The sequence below is a fragment of the Heptranchias perlo genome, chromosome 28 (assembly GCF_035084215.1).
Source record: "Heptranchias perlo isolate sHepPer1 chromosome 28, sHepPer1.hap1, whole genome shotgun sequence".
Lineage (NCBI taxonomy): Eukaryota > Metazoa > Chordata > Chondrichthyes > Hexanchiformes > Hexanchidae > Heptranchias > Heptranchias perlo.
The window spans coordinates 15,431,558-15,451,689 of record NC_090352.1 but is presented as its reverse complement, the minus strand read 5'-3'; the positions used below and the strand labels follow the sequence as shown (position 1 = coordinate 15,451,689).

General features: G+C 41.9%; 1 protein-coding gene across 1 annotated transcript; it reads right to left on the bottom strand.

Moving 5' to 3' along the window:
• Positions 1-6,379: 6,379 nt before the first annotated feature.
• supt4h1 (SPT4 homolog, DSIF elongation factor subunit) lies at positions 6,380-19,372 on the bottom strand. Its single transcript, XM_068008113.1, has 5 exons — positions 19,245-19,372; positions 17,249-17,355; positions 15,914-15,969; positions 14,751-14,804; positions 6,380-7,347 (listed from the first exon to the last, which is right to left on the bottom strand). Exons 1-5 carry the CDS (start codon positions 19,314-19,316, stop codon positions 7,280-7,282), a joined length of 357 nt encoding a protein of 118 aa, XP_067864214.1. The 5' UTR covers positions 19,317-19,372; the 3' UTR covers positions 6,380-7,279.
• Between the last annotated feature and the right edge of the window lie 760 nt (positions 19,373-20,132).

The following is a 20,132-nucleotide window of genomic DNA, read 5'->3' as shown; positions in this document are numbered from 1 at the left end:
ATGGGGGTAGTGGACGGTGTGCAGAAGTATAGGACAGGTTAAATAGACCAGCTGGTTTTTACCAGTCCTCTGATTTCGTATATTTGTAAGTTAAACCAGGAGTAGGCCAAGGTACTAAATGGCAAAGAGCAAATTTGGGACTGATGTCACAAAGTTTTTCACACATGGGTAGTGAAGGCTAAAATCCTGGAATCATTCCCAGGTAATGTTGTAATGACAGGACTGCAGGTTACTTCTGGATGGGTTAGAATGGGTCATATGCAACTTGTGCACTGTGACCAACCAGCCTGTGCTGTTTTCAATATTATGATGTGGAGATGCCGGTGATGGACTGGGGTTGACAATTGTAAACAATTTTACAACACCAAGTTATAGTCCAACAAATTTATTTTTAATTCCACAAGCTTTCGGAGGCTTCCTCCTTCGTCAGGTGAACGGTATGGAAATGACATTTTTGAATCCTTCGCATTTTAAAATCCCAGAACAATGCCTGGTGATTACTGCCCGTTGCCAAGGCAATCACAGTGAGCAGACAGAAAGGTGTCACCTAAAAAGGCCACCGAATATACAAACCCCCCAAAAAAAAAGAGAGAGAGAAGGAAGACAGTCAATGACCCGTTATATTAAAAACAGATAACATTTGTTCGCTGGTGGGGTTACGTGTAGTGTGACATGAACCCAAGATCCCGGTTGAGGCCGTCCTCATTTCTGCTCGACGATTTTGCGTTGTCGTGTGTCCCGAAGGCCGCCTTGGAGTATGCTTACCCGAAGGTCGGTGGCTGAATGTCCCTGACTGCTGAAGTGTTCCCCGACAGGGAGAGAACCCTCCTGTTTGGCGATTGTTGCGCGGTGTCCGTTCATCCGTTGTCGCAGCGTCTGCATGGTCTCGCCAATGTACCATGCTCTGGGGCATCCTTTCCTGCAACGTATGAGGTAGACAACGTTGGCCGAGTCACAGGAGTATGAACCGTGCACCTGGTGGGTGGTGTCCTCTCGTGTGATGGTGGTATCTGTGTCGATGATCTGGCATGTCTTGCAGAGGTTACCGTGGCAGGGTTGTGTGGTGTCGTGGACGCTGTTCTCCTGAAGGCTGGGTAATTTGCTGCGAACGATGGTTTGTTTGAGGTTGGGTGGCTGTTTAAAGGCGAGTAGTGGAGGTGTGGGGATGGCCATAGCGAGGTGTTCGTCATCATTGATGATATGTTGAAGGCTGCGGAGAACATGGCGTAGTTTCTCCGCTCCGGGGAAGTACTGGACGACGAAAGGTACTCTGTTGGTTGCGTCCCGTGTTACTCTTCTGAGGAGGTCTACGCGATTTTTCGCTGTGGCCCGTCGGAACTGTCGATCGATGAGTCGAGCATCATATCCCGTTCTTACTAGGGCGTCTTTCAGCGTCTGTAGGTGTCCATCGCGTTCCTCCTCATCTGAGCAGACTTGGCAACAGGCAGTAATCACCAGGCATTGTTCTGTGATTTTAAAATGCGAAGGATTCGAAAATGTCATTTCCACACCACCTGAGGAAGGGGGAAGCCTCCGAAAGCTTGTGGGATTAAAAATAAAATTGTTGGACTATAACTTGGTGTTGTAAAATTGTTTACAATTGTCAACCCCAGTCCATCACCGGCATCTCCACATCATTACTGCAGTTATACAGGGCCTTGGTGAGACCACACCTGGAGTATTGTGTGCAGTTTTGGCCTCCTTACTTAAAAAAGGATATACTTGCCATAGAGGGAGTGCAGCGAAGGTTCACCAGACTGATTCCTGGGATGGCAGAACTGTTGTATGAGGAGAGATTGGGTCAACTTGGCCTGTGTTCACTCGAGTTTAGAAGAATGAGAGGGGATCTCATTGAAACATATAAAATTCTGACAGGGCTAGACAGACTGGATGCAGGGAGGATGTTTCCCCTGGCTGGGGGGGGTCCAGAACGAGGGGTCACAGTCTCAGGATATGGGGTAGGCCATTTAGGACTGAGATGACGAGAAATTTCTTCACTCAGAAGGTGGTGAACCTGTGGAATTCTCTACTACAGCAGGCTGTGGAGGCCAAGTCACTGAATATATTTAAGAAGGAGCTCGATAGATTTCTAGACACAGAAGGCATCAAGGGTATGGAGAGAGAGCAGGAATATAGTATTGAGATAGAGGATCAGCCATGATCATATTGAATGGCAGAGCAGGCTCAATGGGCCGAATGGCCTACTCCTGCTCCTGCTCCTATTTTCTATGTTTCTATGTTGCTTTTGGTTGTATATATTTAGTTTAAAAAATTCTTCTAGATCATTTTTGAGCCTTAACAACAATGAACTTCAGTGTTCTATGAGATAATTTGTTTTCTTTTTAATGAACATAAAGATCAATTTCCAAAGACTGTGTAAGTTGGCAAACTCAGTAATAGTGCACTCCTGGCACATACCAGGAGAGCACATCAAGAAATTGTGCACCCCCAGCCCATGATTTTTTATCCATGAGTTTTAACATGCAGAATATGTATACTTAAATGCTTGAAGACAAGAACATAAGGATAGGAGCTAGCTGACAATGGGGAACATGGTGGCGGGGATATCTGACATGCAGGAAACCATAGGGGTTTCGGTCCATTGCCTTGGCCCCCATCCTCACAAGAGGGTTAGACCCTGCTCCCCCCAATACTACCATATCCCAGCAACCCCCAATGTTCCAAAGCCATTTCCTAAGGCTATTGGATCCAGGCTCTTCCTTTTTAAACTTCCCCCCCCTCAATGCTCACAAACCCCTAGACCACATTCCCATTGTTCCCTAATCCCATAACTACCCCAATGGTCCCAGACATTAAGAAATCCTTCCCTAATGCTCCCAGATCTCAAGATCTTCCTTGCAGTAATCCCAGGAACTGTCCTCATGTCCCTTGAACCTCTCAAGTGTACATGGAAATCTGAGGGCCCAGAACTCCGGAGCCCAACTCAAAGTAGTGCTAGACCCTGCGACCTCATTCCAGTTCCCAAAGCCACCCCCAATGCAGGTAAGTCAGTGTCCCTGGTAATACAACTTTACATAATAACCCAGCTTATAAAAACTCTCACACACTGCGAGAAATGCCACAGGAAATCTACTAGTTCATAAAATATACATTGACATAACTCCTGAAGACAGCATTGCCCTAAGAAACTTCCACCCACATATTTGCCAACATTTGATATTCCTTGATGCCAGCAGGCTTTCACAGCAATTAGAAACATGTGAAAGCTACTGGTTAGTTACCTTTGTCTAGTTGGGAGGATTTCCAAAGTATCAGAATAAAGCAGTCGTTTTTAAATGTTTATATTTGTGAATCCCCGTACCATTCTAACTTCTAAAAGACAGTGTCAGTTACCCAAAGGAAAATAGTTCCATCATCGCGAGAAATGTGTTTTGCTAGAACACAGCAACAGAAATAGCATGCTAGTAAGTGAACACAGAAAAACGCAAATGTGTGACCTTGTGGACCCATGGAGAGGTGCAATTTAAGATTTACTAGGACGATACGAGGGACGAGAGGATATAGTTTATGATGAGGGACTTGTAAATCCAGGACTACATTCACTAGAGCTTAGTTAGGGAATCTGACAGAAATGTTCAAATTTTTGAAAGGTAGAGTAAATAATGAACAAATTACTTCCACTGGGCAGTGAATCAGTCCCAAGGGGCATTAGAAAGAACTTGTATTTAGAACATGCCTTAGCATGACCTCGCGACCGTCCAAAGCACTTTACAACTAATAAATTACTGTGCTTTTGAAATGCAGTCAGTGGTTATGTAGGCAAATCCAGCAAATTTACACACAGCAAGGTACCACAAACAGCAAGTAAATGAATAACCAGACAATTTTATATTGAGGGAGAAAGGCTGTCCAGGGCACCAGGAGAACGACATGCTCTTCAAATATTATCATGAGCCTTGATATAATGTCTTACCCAAAAGGACAGTGCCTCTGGCAAAGCAAAACTCCCTCAATACGACAATGAAGTGTCAGCCTAGATAATGTGGTCAAGTCTGTGGTGGGACTTGAACCCACAACCTTTGGATGACAAGAGTACTACCAACTAAGCCAAACTGGCATTAGGATTAGATTTAAAAACATAAGGGGGAGGTATTAGAATATGGAATACATTATCACAAGTGGCTATTGAACCAGTATTAAACATGATATTTAACAGGGAATTAGATAAACACCTGAAGAAATATTAACTGGGTACAGGTAAAGAACAAAGAAATGGGATCAAATAGCTCAATGCTAAATCATTGATTGGACTGCAGATTATAGTGGGAGTCGAGTGATAAGGGCTTGAGTAGAAACCAGTTGCTGGCAAATCAGCAGAGTCTTCCCACTGACCTAGTATGGACAAGCAGCTTTGTATTCTTACATGTGCTGTCTATGGATTACCCCAGATATACATTTTTCATTTAATAATTTGCACCACAGTGGAGCAAGGAAAAACAGATACTGAGCTAAAGAAGGAATGACTGGGAAGGGTGGACAAAACTTAGTCATAGATTGGTTTTTAATGAGGATCTTAGAGGAGAGAGAGGTGGAGAGGCAGAGGGAATTCCAAAACGTGAGGCCTGGGCAGCTAAAGGCGCAGCCATCAATGGTGGAGTGAAAGGGTGGGGTGCAGAAAAATGCACAAAAGGCTGAGGAAGAGAGTTCAGGACAGTAGGGCTGGAGGTGGTTACATATAGAGGGGCACAGCTATGCAGAGATTTAAACACAATTTTAAATTTTAAACATTGAGAAGCCAGGAGCCAATGTAAGTCGGTGAGGACAGGGATGGTGGGTGAGTGAGTGGAACTTGGTATGGGATTTTTGGGTGAGTTGAAATTTATGGAGGTTAGATAATGGAAGGCTAACCAGGAGAGCACTTGAGTAATGGATTCTGACTAAGGCACAGAGTGTCAGCAACAGATGGGCTGAGGTAGAGGCAGAGACAAGCAATGTTACAAAGGTGGAACTAGGCAGTCTTTGTGATGGAGAAGCTACAGGAAACTCAGCTCAGGGTTAAACAGGACACCGAGGTTGTCAACAGTCTGGTTCAGCCTGCAACAATGGCTAGGAGGGGATGGAGTCAGTGAGGAGCGTGCAGAGTTTGTGCTAGGAGCTGAGGACAATAGCTTCAGTCTTCCCAATGTTTAGCTGGAGGAAGTGAAGGCTCATCGAAAACAGGCAATAGAAGTCAAGAGGCAGTGGAGAGGTGGAAGCTAGTCCCGTGTATTTGGATGGTGCCACCAAGAGGCAACATGTAGATGCGCTGGCTATAATATTGCCGCGAGCAAGAGCATGCAAAGGTACTGGCACTAAGCTGGACAGTGGAGGAGAATGATGATCGGCTGTGTCCAAGGCAGAGGAGGGTAATGCAGCAGGATCACAAATCAGAGCAGTTCATTTGTGACATTACTCGGTGCCATTTCAGCACTGTGGAAGGGTGGTAACCTGACTGGAGGGATTCAGTTATGCCCCCAGTACATGCTCATGTCTTGCAACGTGTTCAAAGACTTGTGAGGAAAGGGAGGTAGTTAGTAGGGGCACAGGGGTTACGGGCTTGCATACGGCAGTTTTGACGAGGGCTAACTTTAGAATATCAGCTATCACATGGGCCAGGTACAGAAATTGGGTCATCAGGAGTTTAGTGGAAATGGGGCTAAGGGATGAGATGAACTTGGAAAAGGGCATGGTGGAGCAATGAGAGATCAAAGTTCGGGGCTAGGGTAGGAGGGGTACTGGTGGTTGGGGGTGGGGGATTTGGTTCGGAGGACAAGGAGAGGTGGAAGCAGGCAAGGAAGCTGTATGATCTCTATCTTAGTGACAAAGAAATCCACGAGCTCCTCAGACTTGTCATTAGAAATGGGGGTGGAAGGGTCAAAGGTGAGGAGTTTAAGGAGACAGTAGATAATAAAGAAATCGAGCCTTGGGTTATCATTACCCTCCAGGATGATCCTAAATTGGTGGGTGATTTTGGCAGGAGAGTGAGGTCTGATGGAATTTGGTTGAGCTAGAACTCACAATGGACAATTAAGTCAGTTGTGGGGTCAGGCTTTCACCCCTTGGACTTGGTGAAGATGGGGTTTACAGTGGGGGAATTACCATGTTGGGAGATGAAAGTTTTGCTAAGGATGAGGGCAAAGGTGAAGGACTGGTTGGAACTAAGTGACTCACCAGAAACTAGGGAATCAAAAGCAAAACATAAAATAAATGGGGTAAAAGCTCCAAAAAAGGCAAATGGAAAATAAAAATGAAATTTGTAAAATATTAATTGGGTATTTTACTCCATTTTTCAGCTCAAAATGAAGATCATGTTAGGCAGTGGAAAAGTTTTAATTTTTTTTAACATATTGTGAGCACAAAACACTGATGCAGAATAAAGTTCCATTCAACTGTATTAACCTTTTAATGAAGGTCAGATTGCTGTGTTGCTACAGGTTTATTTACTAGAGGACTGCACTCACATCTCTAGGTAGTTCTTCATTCTTCCTGTCTATCTCTGGGATTCATATTAATGTACAGACATCCACATATAATCTTAAATGAACTTTACAACAGCTAAAGCATTGCAAACCAATTGTCCAAAACAATGGCACTTACATCCTCCCAGTAAGAAATTGTTGTTTCATCAAATTTAAATCACTAACCAGCACTAAAGTATTAAGGAAACAGTCATATGTTTTCACATTGCCACCAGAAAACAAGGTGCAGAATATGATTTATTCCACTTTCCTTATTGTCAAACTTTCCAAGATGTATTCTTGCACAAAGATCACCATTTGAAATGTGCACATCAGGTTGCCAGTTCTATCTTCAATACTGTAATGTCTACACTCAAATTCTCTCTTTCTTCTCTCCCCTCCACCCCCCCCCCCCCCCAAAAAAAAAATATTTTGGGTTTTAGATATCCAAATGCTGCACTGATACTTTGTATAAATCAGTACTTTATTGCAATCTGCACTAAACAATCACATTAGACTCATTCTGCTTTATAAAATATTTGGTAGACAAACTTTTCTCCCTGACCAAGGGGAAAAATAAGTTTGCAGAATCCAGTACTGGACTCTCCAATTATTTTTCTGGGAGTATGCACAAACACTTCACTGATATTCCTAATTGTAGCATTTAGGAATGCTAAATGCTTAGGTGCTACAATACACAAATACACTAATATATCTGTATTGAGAACATTACAAAATCCTTTAGTTACACATGGGAAAAGGTGAATCCTAGTTGGGGAGGATCATTTGTAGTAATTTTGTTGGTAAGCAAGTTGGAGCTGTTAAGATTTGATAGCAGTGTCTCTTGATTTGTAGATTATACCTCGACTCTTTAGTTCCCTCACAATACCTGTAAAACAAACAGACCATGAGACCAAACTGTGAGCAGCATGCACCAAAACAGTATGTATGGATTCACAAGTCAAGCCCCAGAGAACAACGAGACAAGTTTTCTCCAGGAAATATAGCACCAACCTATGGTGTCTTTCAGCAGATTCAGATATAGTCTCCACCGCTTACAGCTGGTGCCTTTGTGCGAATGCGATTTGCCTGCTGTAACACCTGAAGAAAGTTTATTTTTCTCTCTAACGAGCTGCCTATAGCTCCCTGATTTCCAGCTTCAACTGAAGCAGAAAAGATGTCAGTGAAAAGTTTGCACTTCTGTGACTGGATATGTCCGGATTTTTAAAAAAATGTAGAAATGTCAACTTTGCAAGAAGAACAAACTAACAGATGTGGAAAGGACATGTGAAGCAAAGCTAATGAAGGCTGAAAGAACAGAAATTGGAAAGACTTTTGCAGAAAAAAGCCATGGCCTTTTCAGTGCCAGTAACTTGGCAGTTTAAAACCTGTGGGAATGTGAATTGGGCAAGACCAGAGTGCAACATTCCAATGTATACCAAACTAGAAGAAAGGACGGGATACGGAGGTAAATTTAATGAAAGAAAAACTTTAATGAGGTGCAAACTCGTGAGCTGCTTCTGCCCAAAATAAACAGAGCACTTAAGATGCTATAACCAGCAACTTTGAAACTGATGTTAATGCAAATGGATAACAGTTAGTTATCGCTTTTTGGCCGATATAAGCGACTGCCCGTTTTAAACATGGACTGTATTCCCAAAGCCAGGCAGAGTTTATACTTTACCATTTTTGTGTATGTCTGCTTTAGAACCTTGGTAGAGTTTACCTATCTAGGTTTGGAATACAACAGCCACTTAAAACAGGACATGAATCTTCTCACAAAGATTATTTTTAGCAGGTTACAAAATTTGAGGCATTCGAGTAAGTTGGGCAGGGTTCTCCATTTATGTCACCTGAAGTCTCTGGTTATACCATGAGCTCACTCATTTATTGCCCCTTATTTTGTATCAAGTCATGTGATGCCATACAGTTTCATTACCCTTTTACTTGTCACTGTCACAGAACTTCTATTCCATTTAAGCTGCCAGGTGCATTGTAGAAAGTAATCCTTAAAATACAGGTAACTTGGAGACTTCCAGTTTGTACATTAATTGAAAATGAACAGCAGAAAAGGTCTCATCTGGTCAACTTAAAACAGTAAATCATAACTTTTAAAACAAAATGCAGATGAAGGAAAACCACAAAAAACAAGCTTGAAAAGTTTCAACTATAGGAGGACTTGGAGTATATATAGGGCAAGAAGCAGCACTCCAACACACACTAGGTTTTCTCTCAAGGACACAACACAGACTGATTGAATGGAGGACTTGGACAATGCTTCTTTGATTAAAAAAAAACAGCTGACAGAATCTTCAAGGCTGAGTTAGACAAATTTTTGATCAGCAAGGGAGTCAAAGGATATGGGAAAAGGGCAGGAAAGTGGAGTTGAGGTAAAAATCAGATCAGCCATGATCTCATTAAATGGCAGAGCAGGCTCGAGGGGCCGAATGGCCTACTCCTATCTCTTATGGTCATATGGAAAGAATAATTGCTTTGAAGAAAATAAAACAGGAAACTCAAGGATCAAAGTGTAAAAAAAAGTACAATAAAAATCAGTAACAGATAAAACAATTTTGAATGTGGAGTTAGAATACTTGGACTGACACTGGATATTAGGAAGTACAAAGGGTGCAGCTTGACTCAGGTGGTGCACTCAGCTCAGAGACAGAAGGTTGTGAGTTCAAGTCCCACTCCAAGACTTCAGCTCATGGTAAGCACTAGGGGTAAACTCTGCTTTTGTTATAAAACTGTTGCAACTTAGAGCTACTGGGAGAGACAGAAGAAACTGTTATAAATTTCACATCTACCTTAGATATTGTGCTGGGTTCAGTGGCACTAGTTACTACCATAAGCAGACCCTGCCTCCTTTACGTTCAAGAGTTTGCCCTTACGACCCAAAAGCTAGTAATGACAGCATAACCCAGAAAGGGGGTTGCTACATGAACTGGATATCAATCCTCACGTACGCTTCTCCGATCTTCTGAAAGGTGGAACTGGTGAACATTGGTGAGACAAGGGAAATGTAAAGTCAAGAAGCTAGTTTATTTCACAGAATACACATGACTAAACAGAGTAGCAATTTTAGATCTTTTTACTTATTTTATTTGTGTATTTAATTTACACAATTCCAGTTAGCAGATTTAATATTCGCATTTCTCCTTTCTGGTCAGCCCAAGCTAAAATCTGACAGGCTTTATCTTAATTCCCAGCTTAGACCTAATCAAATTGATTTTAAAAATGTGGTTCTTTGTTCTTTTGTGGCCTTTCTGGACAGCAAGTTGGTAGTTTGATTTCTGACTTTCTCCCTGTCTGTGGTTTGGCCTGTGGGGCTGCCTATTAAACTAGCTAACTCCCTCCCAATAGTAGATTCCTAACAGTCAAACCCATGCCATGCACAGAACACTGTTCCTCCCCCTGTCTGAATGCCTACTGCAAGTGCCTGAAATGAAATAACAGATTACCTAGTGTCCCAGAATGTTATGGATAATCATTTCAAAGTTGATTCAGAAATTCATATTTATTAACATTTAATTATGCAATCGGTATATTGTAATTATAGTCTGAGAAACAGCAATTATTCATATCATAGTAGCATAGTAGGTACAGCTCAGAAGGCAGCCATTCAACCATGCCTGTGCCAACTCTTGGAAAGAACTTTCCAATTAGTCCCATTTCCCTCCTCTTTCCCCAAAGCCCTGTAAATTTTTTCCCTTCAAGTATTTATCTAATTCCATTTTGAAAGTTACTATTGACTCTGCTTCCACCATCCTTTCAGACAGTGCATTCTAGATCATTACAACTTGCTACGTAAAAAAAATGTTTCTTCATGTCATCTCTGGCTCTTTTGCCGATCACCTTAAATCTGTCCTCTATCGATCTTCTGCCACTGGAAACAGTTTCTCCTGATTTACTCTATCAAAACCTTTCATGATTTTGAACCTCTGAAATCTCCCCTCAACCTTCTCTGTTCTAAGGAGAACCACCCCAGCTTCTCCACATAACTGAAGTCCCTCATCCATGGTACCATCCTGGTAAATCTCCTCTGCACCCTCTCCAAGGCCTTGACATCCTTCCTAAAGTGTGGTGCCCAGAACTGAACACAATACTCCAGCTGAGGCCTAACCAGTGTTTTATAAAGGTTTAGCATAACTTCCTTGCTTTTGTACTCTATGCCTCGATTAACAAAGCCCAGGATCCCATGCGCTTTTTTTTAAAAAACAAACAGCCTTCTCAACTTGTCCTGCCATCTTCAAAGATTTGTGTACATGCAACCCTGGGTGTCTCTTCCCTAACCCCTTTTAAAAAATTGTACCATTTAGTAGTTTTGTGTCATCTGCAAACTTTGAAATCATACCTTCTATACCCAAGTCCAGGTCATTAATATATATCAAAAAGAGCAGTGGTCCTAAACCTCTGGGGAACACCACTGTATACTTCCCTCCAGTCTGTAAAACAACCAGTCACCACTACTTTGCTTTCTGACCCTTAGCAAATTTTGCATCCCTGCTGCCACTGTCCCTTTAATCCCATGGGCTTTAACTTTGCTAACAAGTCTATCATGTGGTACTTTATCAAATGCCTTTTGAAATTCCATATACACATCAAAGCTCTCCGTTACTTCAAAGAACTCAATCAAGTTAGTCAAACATGATTTTCCTTTAACAAATCTGTGCTGACTTTCATTTATTTGCCCATATTTTTCCAAATGCCAATTAATTTTGTCCAGGATTACTGTCTCTAAAAAAGTTTCCCCACCACCATTAGGCTGACTAGTCTGTAATTGCTGGGTTTATCCCCCTCTTTTTTTGAACAGGGGTGTAACATTTACAATCCTCCAGTCCTCTGGCACTGTCTCCATATCTAAAGGAGGATTGGAAGATTGTGGCCAGAGCCTGTGCAATTTCCACCCTTACTTCCCTCAGTAACCTAGAATGCATCCCCATCTGGAATGGGTGACTTTTCTACTTTGCCAATCTTAAATACCTCCTCTATCTAATATCACTACTATCTCCTCCTTTACTGCTACAATGGTAGCAGCCTCTTCTCTAGTGAAGATGGATGCGAAGTATTCATTTAGTGCCTCAGCCATGCCCTCTGCCTCCACAAGATCTCCCTTTTGGTCCCTATTCAGTCCCACCCTTCCTTTGATTACCCTTTTAGAATCAGAATGGTTACAGCACAGGAGAAGGCCATTTGGCCCATTGAGCCCGTGCAAGCGCTTTGTAAGAGCAATCCAGTTAGTCCAATTCCCTCGCTCTTTCCTCACAGCCCTGCAAATTTTTACCCTTCAAGTATTTATCCAATTCCTTTTTGAAAGCCATGATGGAATCTACTTCCACCACCCTTTCAGGTAACACATTCCAGATCATAACTACTCGCTGCATAAAAAAGATTTTCCTCATGTTACCTTTGGTTCTTTTGCCAATCACCTTAAATCTGTCCCCTCTGGTTCTCGACCCTTCGCCAATGGGAACAGTTTCTCATTATTTACTTTATCTAAATCCTTCATGGTTTTGAACACTATCAAATTTTTACTATTTATATGTTTATGAAAGACTTTTAGGTTCCCTTTTATGTTAGCTGCTAATCTGTTCTCATACTCTTTTTGCCCTCATTCCTTTTATTTTAAGATCGCCTCTGTACTTCCTGTATTCAGCCTGGTTCTCTACTGGATTATGAATCTTACATTTGTCATAAGCCTCCTTTTTCTGTTTCATTTTAATCTCTATCTTTAATCTCCCAGAGAGCTCCAGCTTTGGATGCCCTTCCTTCCCTGCACCCCCCACCCCATATGAATGTGTCTACTTAGTACCCGAACTGCCTCTTCGAAGACCTCCCACTGTTCAATTACTGATTTGCCTACCAATTTTATTCCAATCCACTGGGCAAGATCCTTTTTTAACTCACTGAAATTAGCCCTCCTCCAGTTAAGTGTTTTCACATTTGGATTGCCCTTGTCCTTGTCCATAACCATTCTAAACCTAATGGTATGTGATCACTGTCCCCAAATGCTCCCCCACTGAAACATGCTCCACCTGCCCCACTTCATTCCCCAGAACAAGATCCAATACCATTTCCTTCCTGATTGGGCTGAAAACACACTGTTCCAGAAAGTTCTCTTGTACACATTTCAGGAATTCTTCCCTTTCTTTACCCTTTACACGATTACTGTCCAGTCTCTATTGGGATAACTGAAGTCCCCCCATTATCACTACTCCATAGTTCTTGCATCTTTCTGTAGTTTGCCTGCAAATTTTCCCCTCTATTTCCTTCCCACTATTTGGTGTCCTATAGTATACACCCAGTATACTAACAGTTCCTCTATTGTTCCTTAATTCTAACCAAATAGATTCTGTCTTTGACCCTTCAACTACATCATCCCTTTCCAGTGCTATAACAGTTTCTTTGATCAATACTGCCAACCCTCTCCTTTCTTTCCTGAATATCTTGTAGCCAGGAACATTAAATACCCAATAATCCCCTTCTTTGAGCCAGGTCTCTGTTATTGCCACAATATCATAGTCTCATTTGGCGACTTGAGCCTGCAGATCACCAACCTTATTTACCACGCTACGTGCATTTATGCACATGCAGTCCAAACTCATCTTAGATTGCCTTGCATCTGCCCCGTCTGATCCCTATTTCTGAACTATTCTTTACTCTAGTGCTACTTCTCTTTCCCAGTCCTCTGTGCACCTTGATTCTCCTTTTTACTGTTTCATCCTGGTGCCCATCCCCCTGCCAAATTAATTTAAACCCTCCCCCACAGCACTAGTTAACCTCCCTGCGAAAACATTGGGTTGCACCTCAGAGCTGGGACCATCAATCTTGAACAGATCGCTCCTGCCCCAGAACTGGTCTCAATGTCCCAGGAATCTGAAGCCATCCCTCCTACACCATTGCTCCAGCCACACATTAACTTGTCTTATCCTACTATTCCAATACTCACTAACACGTGGCACTGAAAGTAATTCAGAGATTACTATCTTTGAGCTCCTGCTTTTTAACTTCCTCCCTAGCTCCTGAAACTCTGACTGCAGGATCTAAACCCTTTTCCTTCCTATGTCATTGGCTCCCACATGGACCACGACTTCTGATTCCCTTCCCCCCCCTCAAAACAATCTGCAACCTCAGTGACGTCCTTTACCTTGGCACCAGGGAGGCAACACACCATGCGGGACTCATGTTGGCAGTTGCAGAAACGCCTGTCTATCGAACCCTCTATAACAGCTGTATTGCTTTTGCCCCCATGCAGCCGAGTCTCCCAAGGTGCGTGGATTCACTCCTGACCGCACTCCCGAGGTACACACCCTCACTGGTATTCAACAATGAATTGAGAGTGCCACACTCCCAGGGGATCCCTGCACTGTCTACCTGCTCCTCCTAGTCTGTCTGGTGGTCAGCCACTCCCTCTCTGCCTGAACTCTCTGCAGCTGCGGGGTGACCACCTCCTGAAATGCACCATCCACAAAACTCTCAGCTTTCCGTAGTGACGACAGTGGCCCCTCAAGCTCACTGAGCTCGAGCAGGAGCAGTTCGTGACAATACCTGCACATGGTTTTCCAGGACACATGAAGTGTCCTGGAGTTACCACATGGCACAGGATGTGCATGCAATGGCCCCCAGCTGTCCTGCCATGTTAGTTAGTTATTTAAACTGTTTGTTTAGCTTTAAGGCAATTTATTGTTTATCTAACACTAAAACAAACACTAAACAACCACTAAAGACACTAACCAATGAACTAAATACTTAGTGACTTACCCTCAGTGCTCCTCCTTGTCTTGTGACATCACTTTTGACTTTTTTTTGATTTCTCACACAGCTCCCTTTATGCTCCACACAGTCCTAGTCTCTTTTTAAATTTAAGTTTTAAAAGTTGATGGATTTGTTTATAGTTCCTTGGTTTAAATCACTTAGCACCTCCTCCCCTCTGCACCTAATTCCCACACTCAGCAAGTTCCCAGTTGAAAGTCCTCACTCTTAACAATTCACTCCGTTAGAGGTTCACTCTGTCTTTCCCAACCTCTATTCAAGCTCTCTGTTGATTGCAAAGAAGAGCTTACTTAAAATAATTGGGAGGAAGCAAACTGCATGTACTGCTGATGTTAATGTTTGGCCCTTACAACTCAGGATACAATCAAAAGGTACCCATTAAATTATCACATGGTTTAAAAAAAAAAGGGCTGTACCCACCATCTATTTTCTAACTTGCATTTTGTAGATCTGATATTATAATTTCTATGACTGTCCCAATACCTGGAAGAGAGGGTTTACAGCCATATAGTATCTTACCTTGGGGCAATCGTCCAGTCACTGATACTGCATAGATGCCTGGCTTGACGCTACCTGAGAAAGGAGGAGATATATAGCAGTAAATAACAGATTCAGACCATCATACCCCAATTCAGGCAAACATAGGGTTATGAAGGACTTTCTTCATGTACGAAAGTTAGCAGATTTATTAAATAAAGATCCACGTGTAATATTCAATCATTGCCATTAACTTAGTTACTTGTAATCACTAATCTCACTACTAGTATTTTAGCCTGAGTTTATGATCATTACAACTTAAAAATCAGTGAATTTATACTACTGCTGGCCCTAGTACAAACCAACTTAAAGCTCAAATGGACAGACTTTTAGTATGTCATGGCTTGGGCTCAGATTCTTAGAATGGGGTTCAGATCTAAGCCAGACTGGTCAGGAAATGTGTTAAACAGAAGCATGGTGCTTCCTACAGGGAGGGAAATCTGAAGTCAGTAGCTCCTATTATGATAAACCCCTATTTGCCAGTTCTGCTATGCAATGGCAGTAGTCTAGGAGGAACTCCTCTGTCTTTACCAATGTGTTATGGGCCAATATACAAATTATCAACTGTGAAAGTTAAGGAAAGACAACCTAATAGTCTCCAAATATGATCAGAATATTGCCACCATCCACCAGAGGAAACTAGTCTGGGAGCAGCTTCTGAAACAATCTCTTCAGGACTCTTTCCCCTTCTCCCCTGATAGTACAGCAAGTTTACCTAGTGATAGCTGAGCCATACAGACCAGGACGATCTCTGGTCTGTGCTGATCTTAAACAGACAGCAGTAGGGCCTCAGATCCTCTCGACGAGAGACAGGAAAATCTGCTAGGGTTCTTGCTTCTGATTGCTGACCAGTGACCCTTGTTGGCTATTGCAGTGAGGATCTGTAGTTTTAGGTTAGAGGACCTATATTTTTAGATCTGCATGGATCTACTGTATCAAAGCACTCATCACATTGGACAGACAAGTCAAGACAATGCTGCTTAATAAAAGCATCTTTACAGTTACCTAGGTAGAATTAAGCACTATTTATACACTTTCAGTGTTTATACAGCACAAAGTGAACAACCTGCTGCACAGGTAATTCTCCTCCCCAAATGATCCCTAAATATAAACTAGGAACATACTCTAAGTCACTCTAAACTTACTGATTCGCTGCCACTTGGAGACCCAACTGTCTTCAGGACTCATCATCGCAACGATCCTAAAAAAAACATGTATTAATCGCTTGAGCAGCTACATCCTATACCACATCTATAAATGATATTATCCACTGCATCTGAGCCAAACAATAACTGAAAAAACAAGTTGTGCTTTAGACGCACACTGCCACCATGTGCAAACAGCAGAGATCTGAAAAAGCAGGAACACTCCATTGGGAAATTAGCATCTTTCAAACTGTTTTTTCTGGTCCGTTTTGTAAGTATGCATAGAATTCTGCAAGTACCACATATCCCGAAGTATTTTTTTTGTTAGGGTTTATGGGATGGGGGGGGGGGGGCGGGGGAGAGGAAGGGCAGAAGCAAGGCAAAAAGAGAAAGAAGGGAAATGCAATGTTATTTAAGCAAAGGAAGTCCTTACCCAACCCTGTTTGGTACAGTGTTATGTTATAGAGACCAAAAGGCAGCAAGCTAATTCCCAGTCTACACCTAGTTAGCTGATGGCAACCAAGGAGGGTATTTAGGGCACTAGCACCTGCCTCAACATTCCCCCTCTAAAAGAGAAGGGGGGGGGGGGGGAATTCAGCACAATTACAGCTTTTGATTGCTATCCAGTGACTCCTGCTGCAAAGTGCACTTTGCATATATAATCGTAGCTGCACTTCAATGTAATTAAATTTTGAGAGAAATGCTTTGAGATATTTCAGAGATAAATAAGGTATAAATAAATGCAATTTTTTTCCCCCACTGGGTCAAGATTCACTTTTTAGGCTCTTACAAGAAAAGTGGCTGTTTGGCAAAGGCTAGGTTAGCACCTGTGGAACAACACCACAAAAAGAGTTAGCACCTTCAGGTGGATAGAACTGGGGAGAAATAAAAGGCATCAAGCTTACTAATGAAATATCAATCAGTAGCCTAATGCATAATTTATATAAAAAATACATTAAAAAAAATTATTTTCAGTTACCAGCATCAAGAAGGCTATCCCTACCCAAGACACTCCAGTGATGTCAATTACAGATATCATCCTGTAGCAGCTCAATTGCAAGCAGCTGAGGAGTGAATTCAAATCTCAGTTCCCAGTCTGTAGTGTGATTTAATTTTTTTTTTGTATAAACAGTTCAGTATCTTCAGAGTAGCTCAGGCAGAATGGAAGTCATGTCCCTGCTGTTTGCAAAGGGGACCATTCATTTCCCCCCCCCCCCTTATTTGAGGGTCTCCATTTTAAAAAATTGTTTCCCCCCCCCCACCTAAAAAATAGAAAACTAACAGTACTTTGAACCAAAGAGTTTTGTTGTGAGGTTTAATTGTAAATTAACTCACCCATCAAAAGAAGAACTGGTACAGTCATACACCATCTCTCGATTCCCCTTCATTTGCAGATAGGCATCACAGTTATCGCAACCATCATATTCAAACTGATCTATAGTCTATAAGGGGGTGGTGGTGGGGAAGGGGAGGAAAAAAAAAGACAAACAGGTATCGGTCAGGCTTTGAAATTAAAAAATTGTCTGACTATAGTTAAAGATTTGTGACTTTTTTAAAAATTAAATTTAAATGACATTTAAAGGGATCAGAGTTTCAGGAGCTGATGCATCTCACACATGCTGCCAAATGTTTTCAGCTGAAAAGTGGTTAATTTCAAACCACTAATGCAAATAGAGGCTAAAAAAGTTGATATTGACACCAAAAAGGAACAGTTATACTTATAGTTACCAACTGGTGGAATATTTTGTATAGCTGCAGCTCCAGTCATGACAAGTTCATACTCACGACACTTCCATTGCAACTACATTCCACGTGTCTTATGAGGCCATTTGGCTGCAGTTTTCACAAAGTTACAAACTGAACTGTAGAATGCAATCCCAACATCCATGTAAGAAGAATGAATTTAACATAGTCAATTACCTTGAAGCAGTGGACTTGGGGACAGACCTTTATTCAAGGTTATTTTTCATTTGTACATTGTTATTGGAGCTTTATGAATCACTGGTTAGACCTCAACTAGAGTATTGTGTCCAATTCTGGGCACTACACTTTAGAAATGATGCCGATGAGATTTATCAGAATGGCACCACAGATGAGGGAATTCAGTTATGTGGAGAGACTAGAGAAGCTGGGACTGCTCTCCTTAAGAGCAAAGAAGGTTAAGGGGAGATTTAATAGGGGTGTTCAAAATTACAAGGTGGTTTTGATAGAGTAGTTAGGAAGAAACAGTTTCCACTGGCAGGAGGGTCACTAACCAGAGGACATAGATTTAAGATAATTGGCAAAAAGGCCAGAGGGGAGATTTTTTAAAAAAACTCAGCAAGTTGTTTTGATCTGGAATGCATTGCGTGAAAAGGTGGTGGATACAGATTCAATATTAACTTTCAATAGGGAGTTGTATATATACTTAAAAAAAGAAAAAATTGCAGGGTTATGGGGAAGAAAGGGAATGGGACTAATTGGTAGCTTTTTCAGAGAGGTGGCACAGGCACAAGCACAATGGGCCAAATGGTCTCCTTCTGTGCTGTATGATTCCATGAGCTTTTAGGTGGCTGTGTCAGTTGTTCAGAGTTCTGTAGGTTGGCATATATGCAGCACTCCTAACATTGAACACATTGCAGAGTAGAAGAAATAAGTAGGCACCTAGTAAAACAAATCAGGAAGATGGAGAGAAGCAAAAGCTAAAGATTTTTAGAAGACCTATGAAACCAGAAGTCAGTTGGCTTGAGGAACAGGCAGAGGCCTTTAGGAAAGGAGTTCCAGAGGTTACAGTCAAAGTGGCTGAAAGAGCAGCTGACAGTGGTGGAGCAGCGAGTGAAGAACAAAGAGTAAACCAGTGTTGGAGGTGCACAGAGTCTAGGGAAGAGTCTGAGAAAATAGCAAGAAATTTATATTATGGTCACCAAGATGCTGCCAGAGCTGCTCCAGTATTTGGGCTATTTATTTTCACCACAATAATGCGAGTACGGTTCAACAAGAATTCACATTAACTACAGTGATTATTATTAAAAAGTTTGCCAAAGTTGTTTCTTTTCCCATAGAGATGCTGCCCTTCCAGGTGTATGTATGTACACTAACATCTCCATTGTGAAAGCTGAAAGGACACGACCTCAGACCCGGGAAAAGTAACTATTCGTATACTGTTACAACTACCATGTTCCTTTGCCGATTGCAATCGAACCTAACCACAAAAGCTGAAACCGAGCAGCTCCGGCCTTCGGTCCACACCGCACAGCATGAAATCAGGCCCAACTCCCTCAGAATAGCAGCAAGCACAACTTAAGTGGAGGGGGCAGGGTACAGCCCGAAGACGTCCTCGCCTCAGACTTACCTTGACCAACGAACAAAGCAGACAAGCTCTCAGATGCCGCAAATCCTTTGGCACCGTCTCCAACGCTGCCATCGCTTATATAAAAATTCCGTACGTCCCTTCCAAAAGAAAAACTTCCGCCTTACGTACAAATATAGTGTCACTTCCGTAGAGTTGGTGTGAGGTCCAATGAAAAACCGGAAAGCGAAGTGGCCGCCATTTTTGTAAAGGAGTGGCGTTGTCGTTGCTTGACAGTGTTGACTGATATCACGACAGTACTGTCAACACGGGGACAATGTTCGCAATAGCATTTCTGATTAGAAAGAGCGATACGGATTAAAACTCCGTTTAAATTTAGGGAGTTTGTTTTTTTTAAGACACCTTTAAACATAAACGAATGATTTTCTTTCCTAATGAATGGTATGTAGGGAACTATGCCATTGTCTATACTTTCATCTGAGCAACAGGCAATCAATTTTTTTAGTGTGGGCTATGTGAATATTAAACCGGACACCAAATGTTCACCTGCTTTAAATAAAATTAAGTTTTTATTCCAGTGAGGTCTGCAACTTATGGCATGGAAGCCTTAGTTAATAAGTTCTTAATTACATTTTCAGTATCAGCAAAAAAAAGTCTCAATCCATTACCCTACCTCATTCTTATTTCACTCTTGAAAAAAAGTGGTAACCAGGTTCTCACCATAACCACTTCTAGGGATCACCTTTAGTGATCAAAATAATTACAACATGTTTGTTACTGAAGAAAATATATTCTGTGCCCATATAATAACTACTCTGAAAGTTGCAGTTCCTTGTTAATCAGTGATTCTGATCGAAAGAAGCATATAGTTGACAGTTTCCTTTCAGCCAATTTCTACATTTCTCCATCATTCTCCAAGTCTTCATGTGC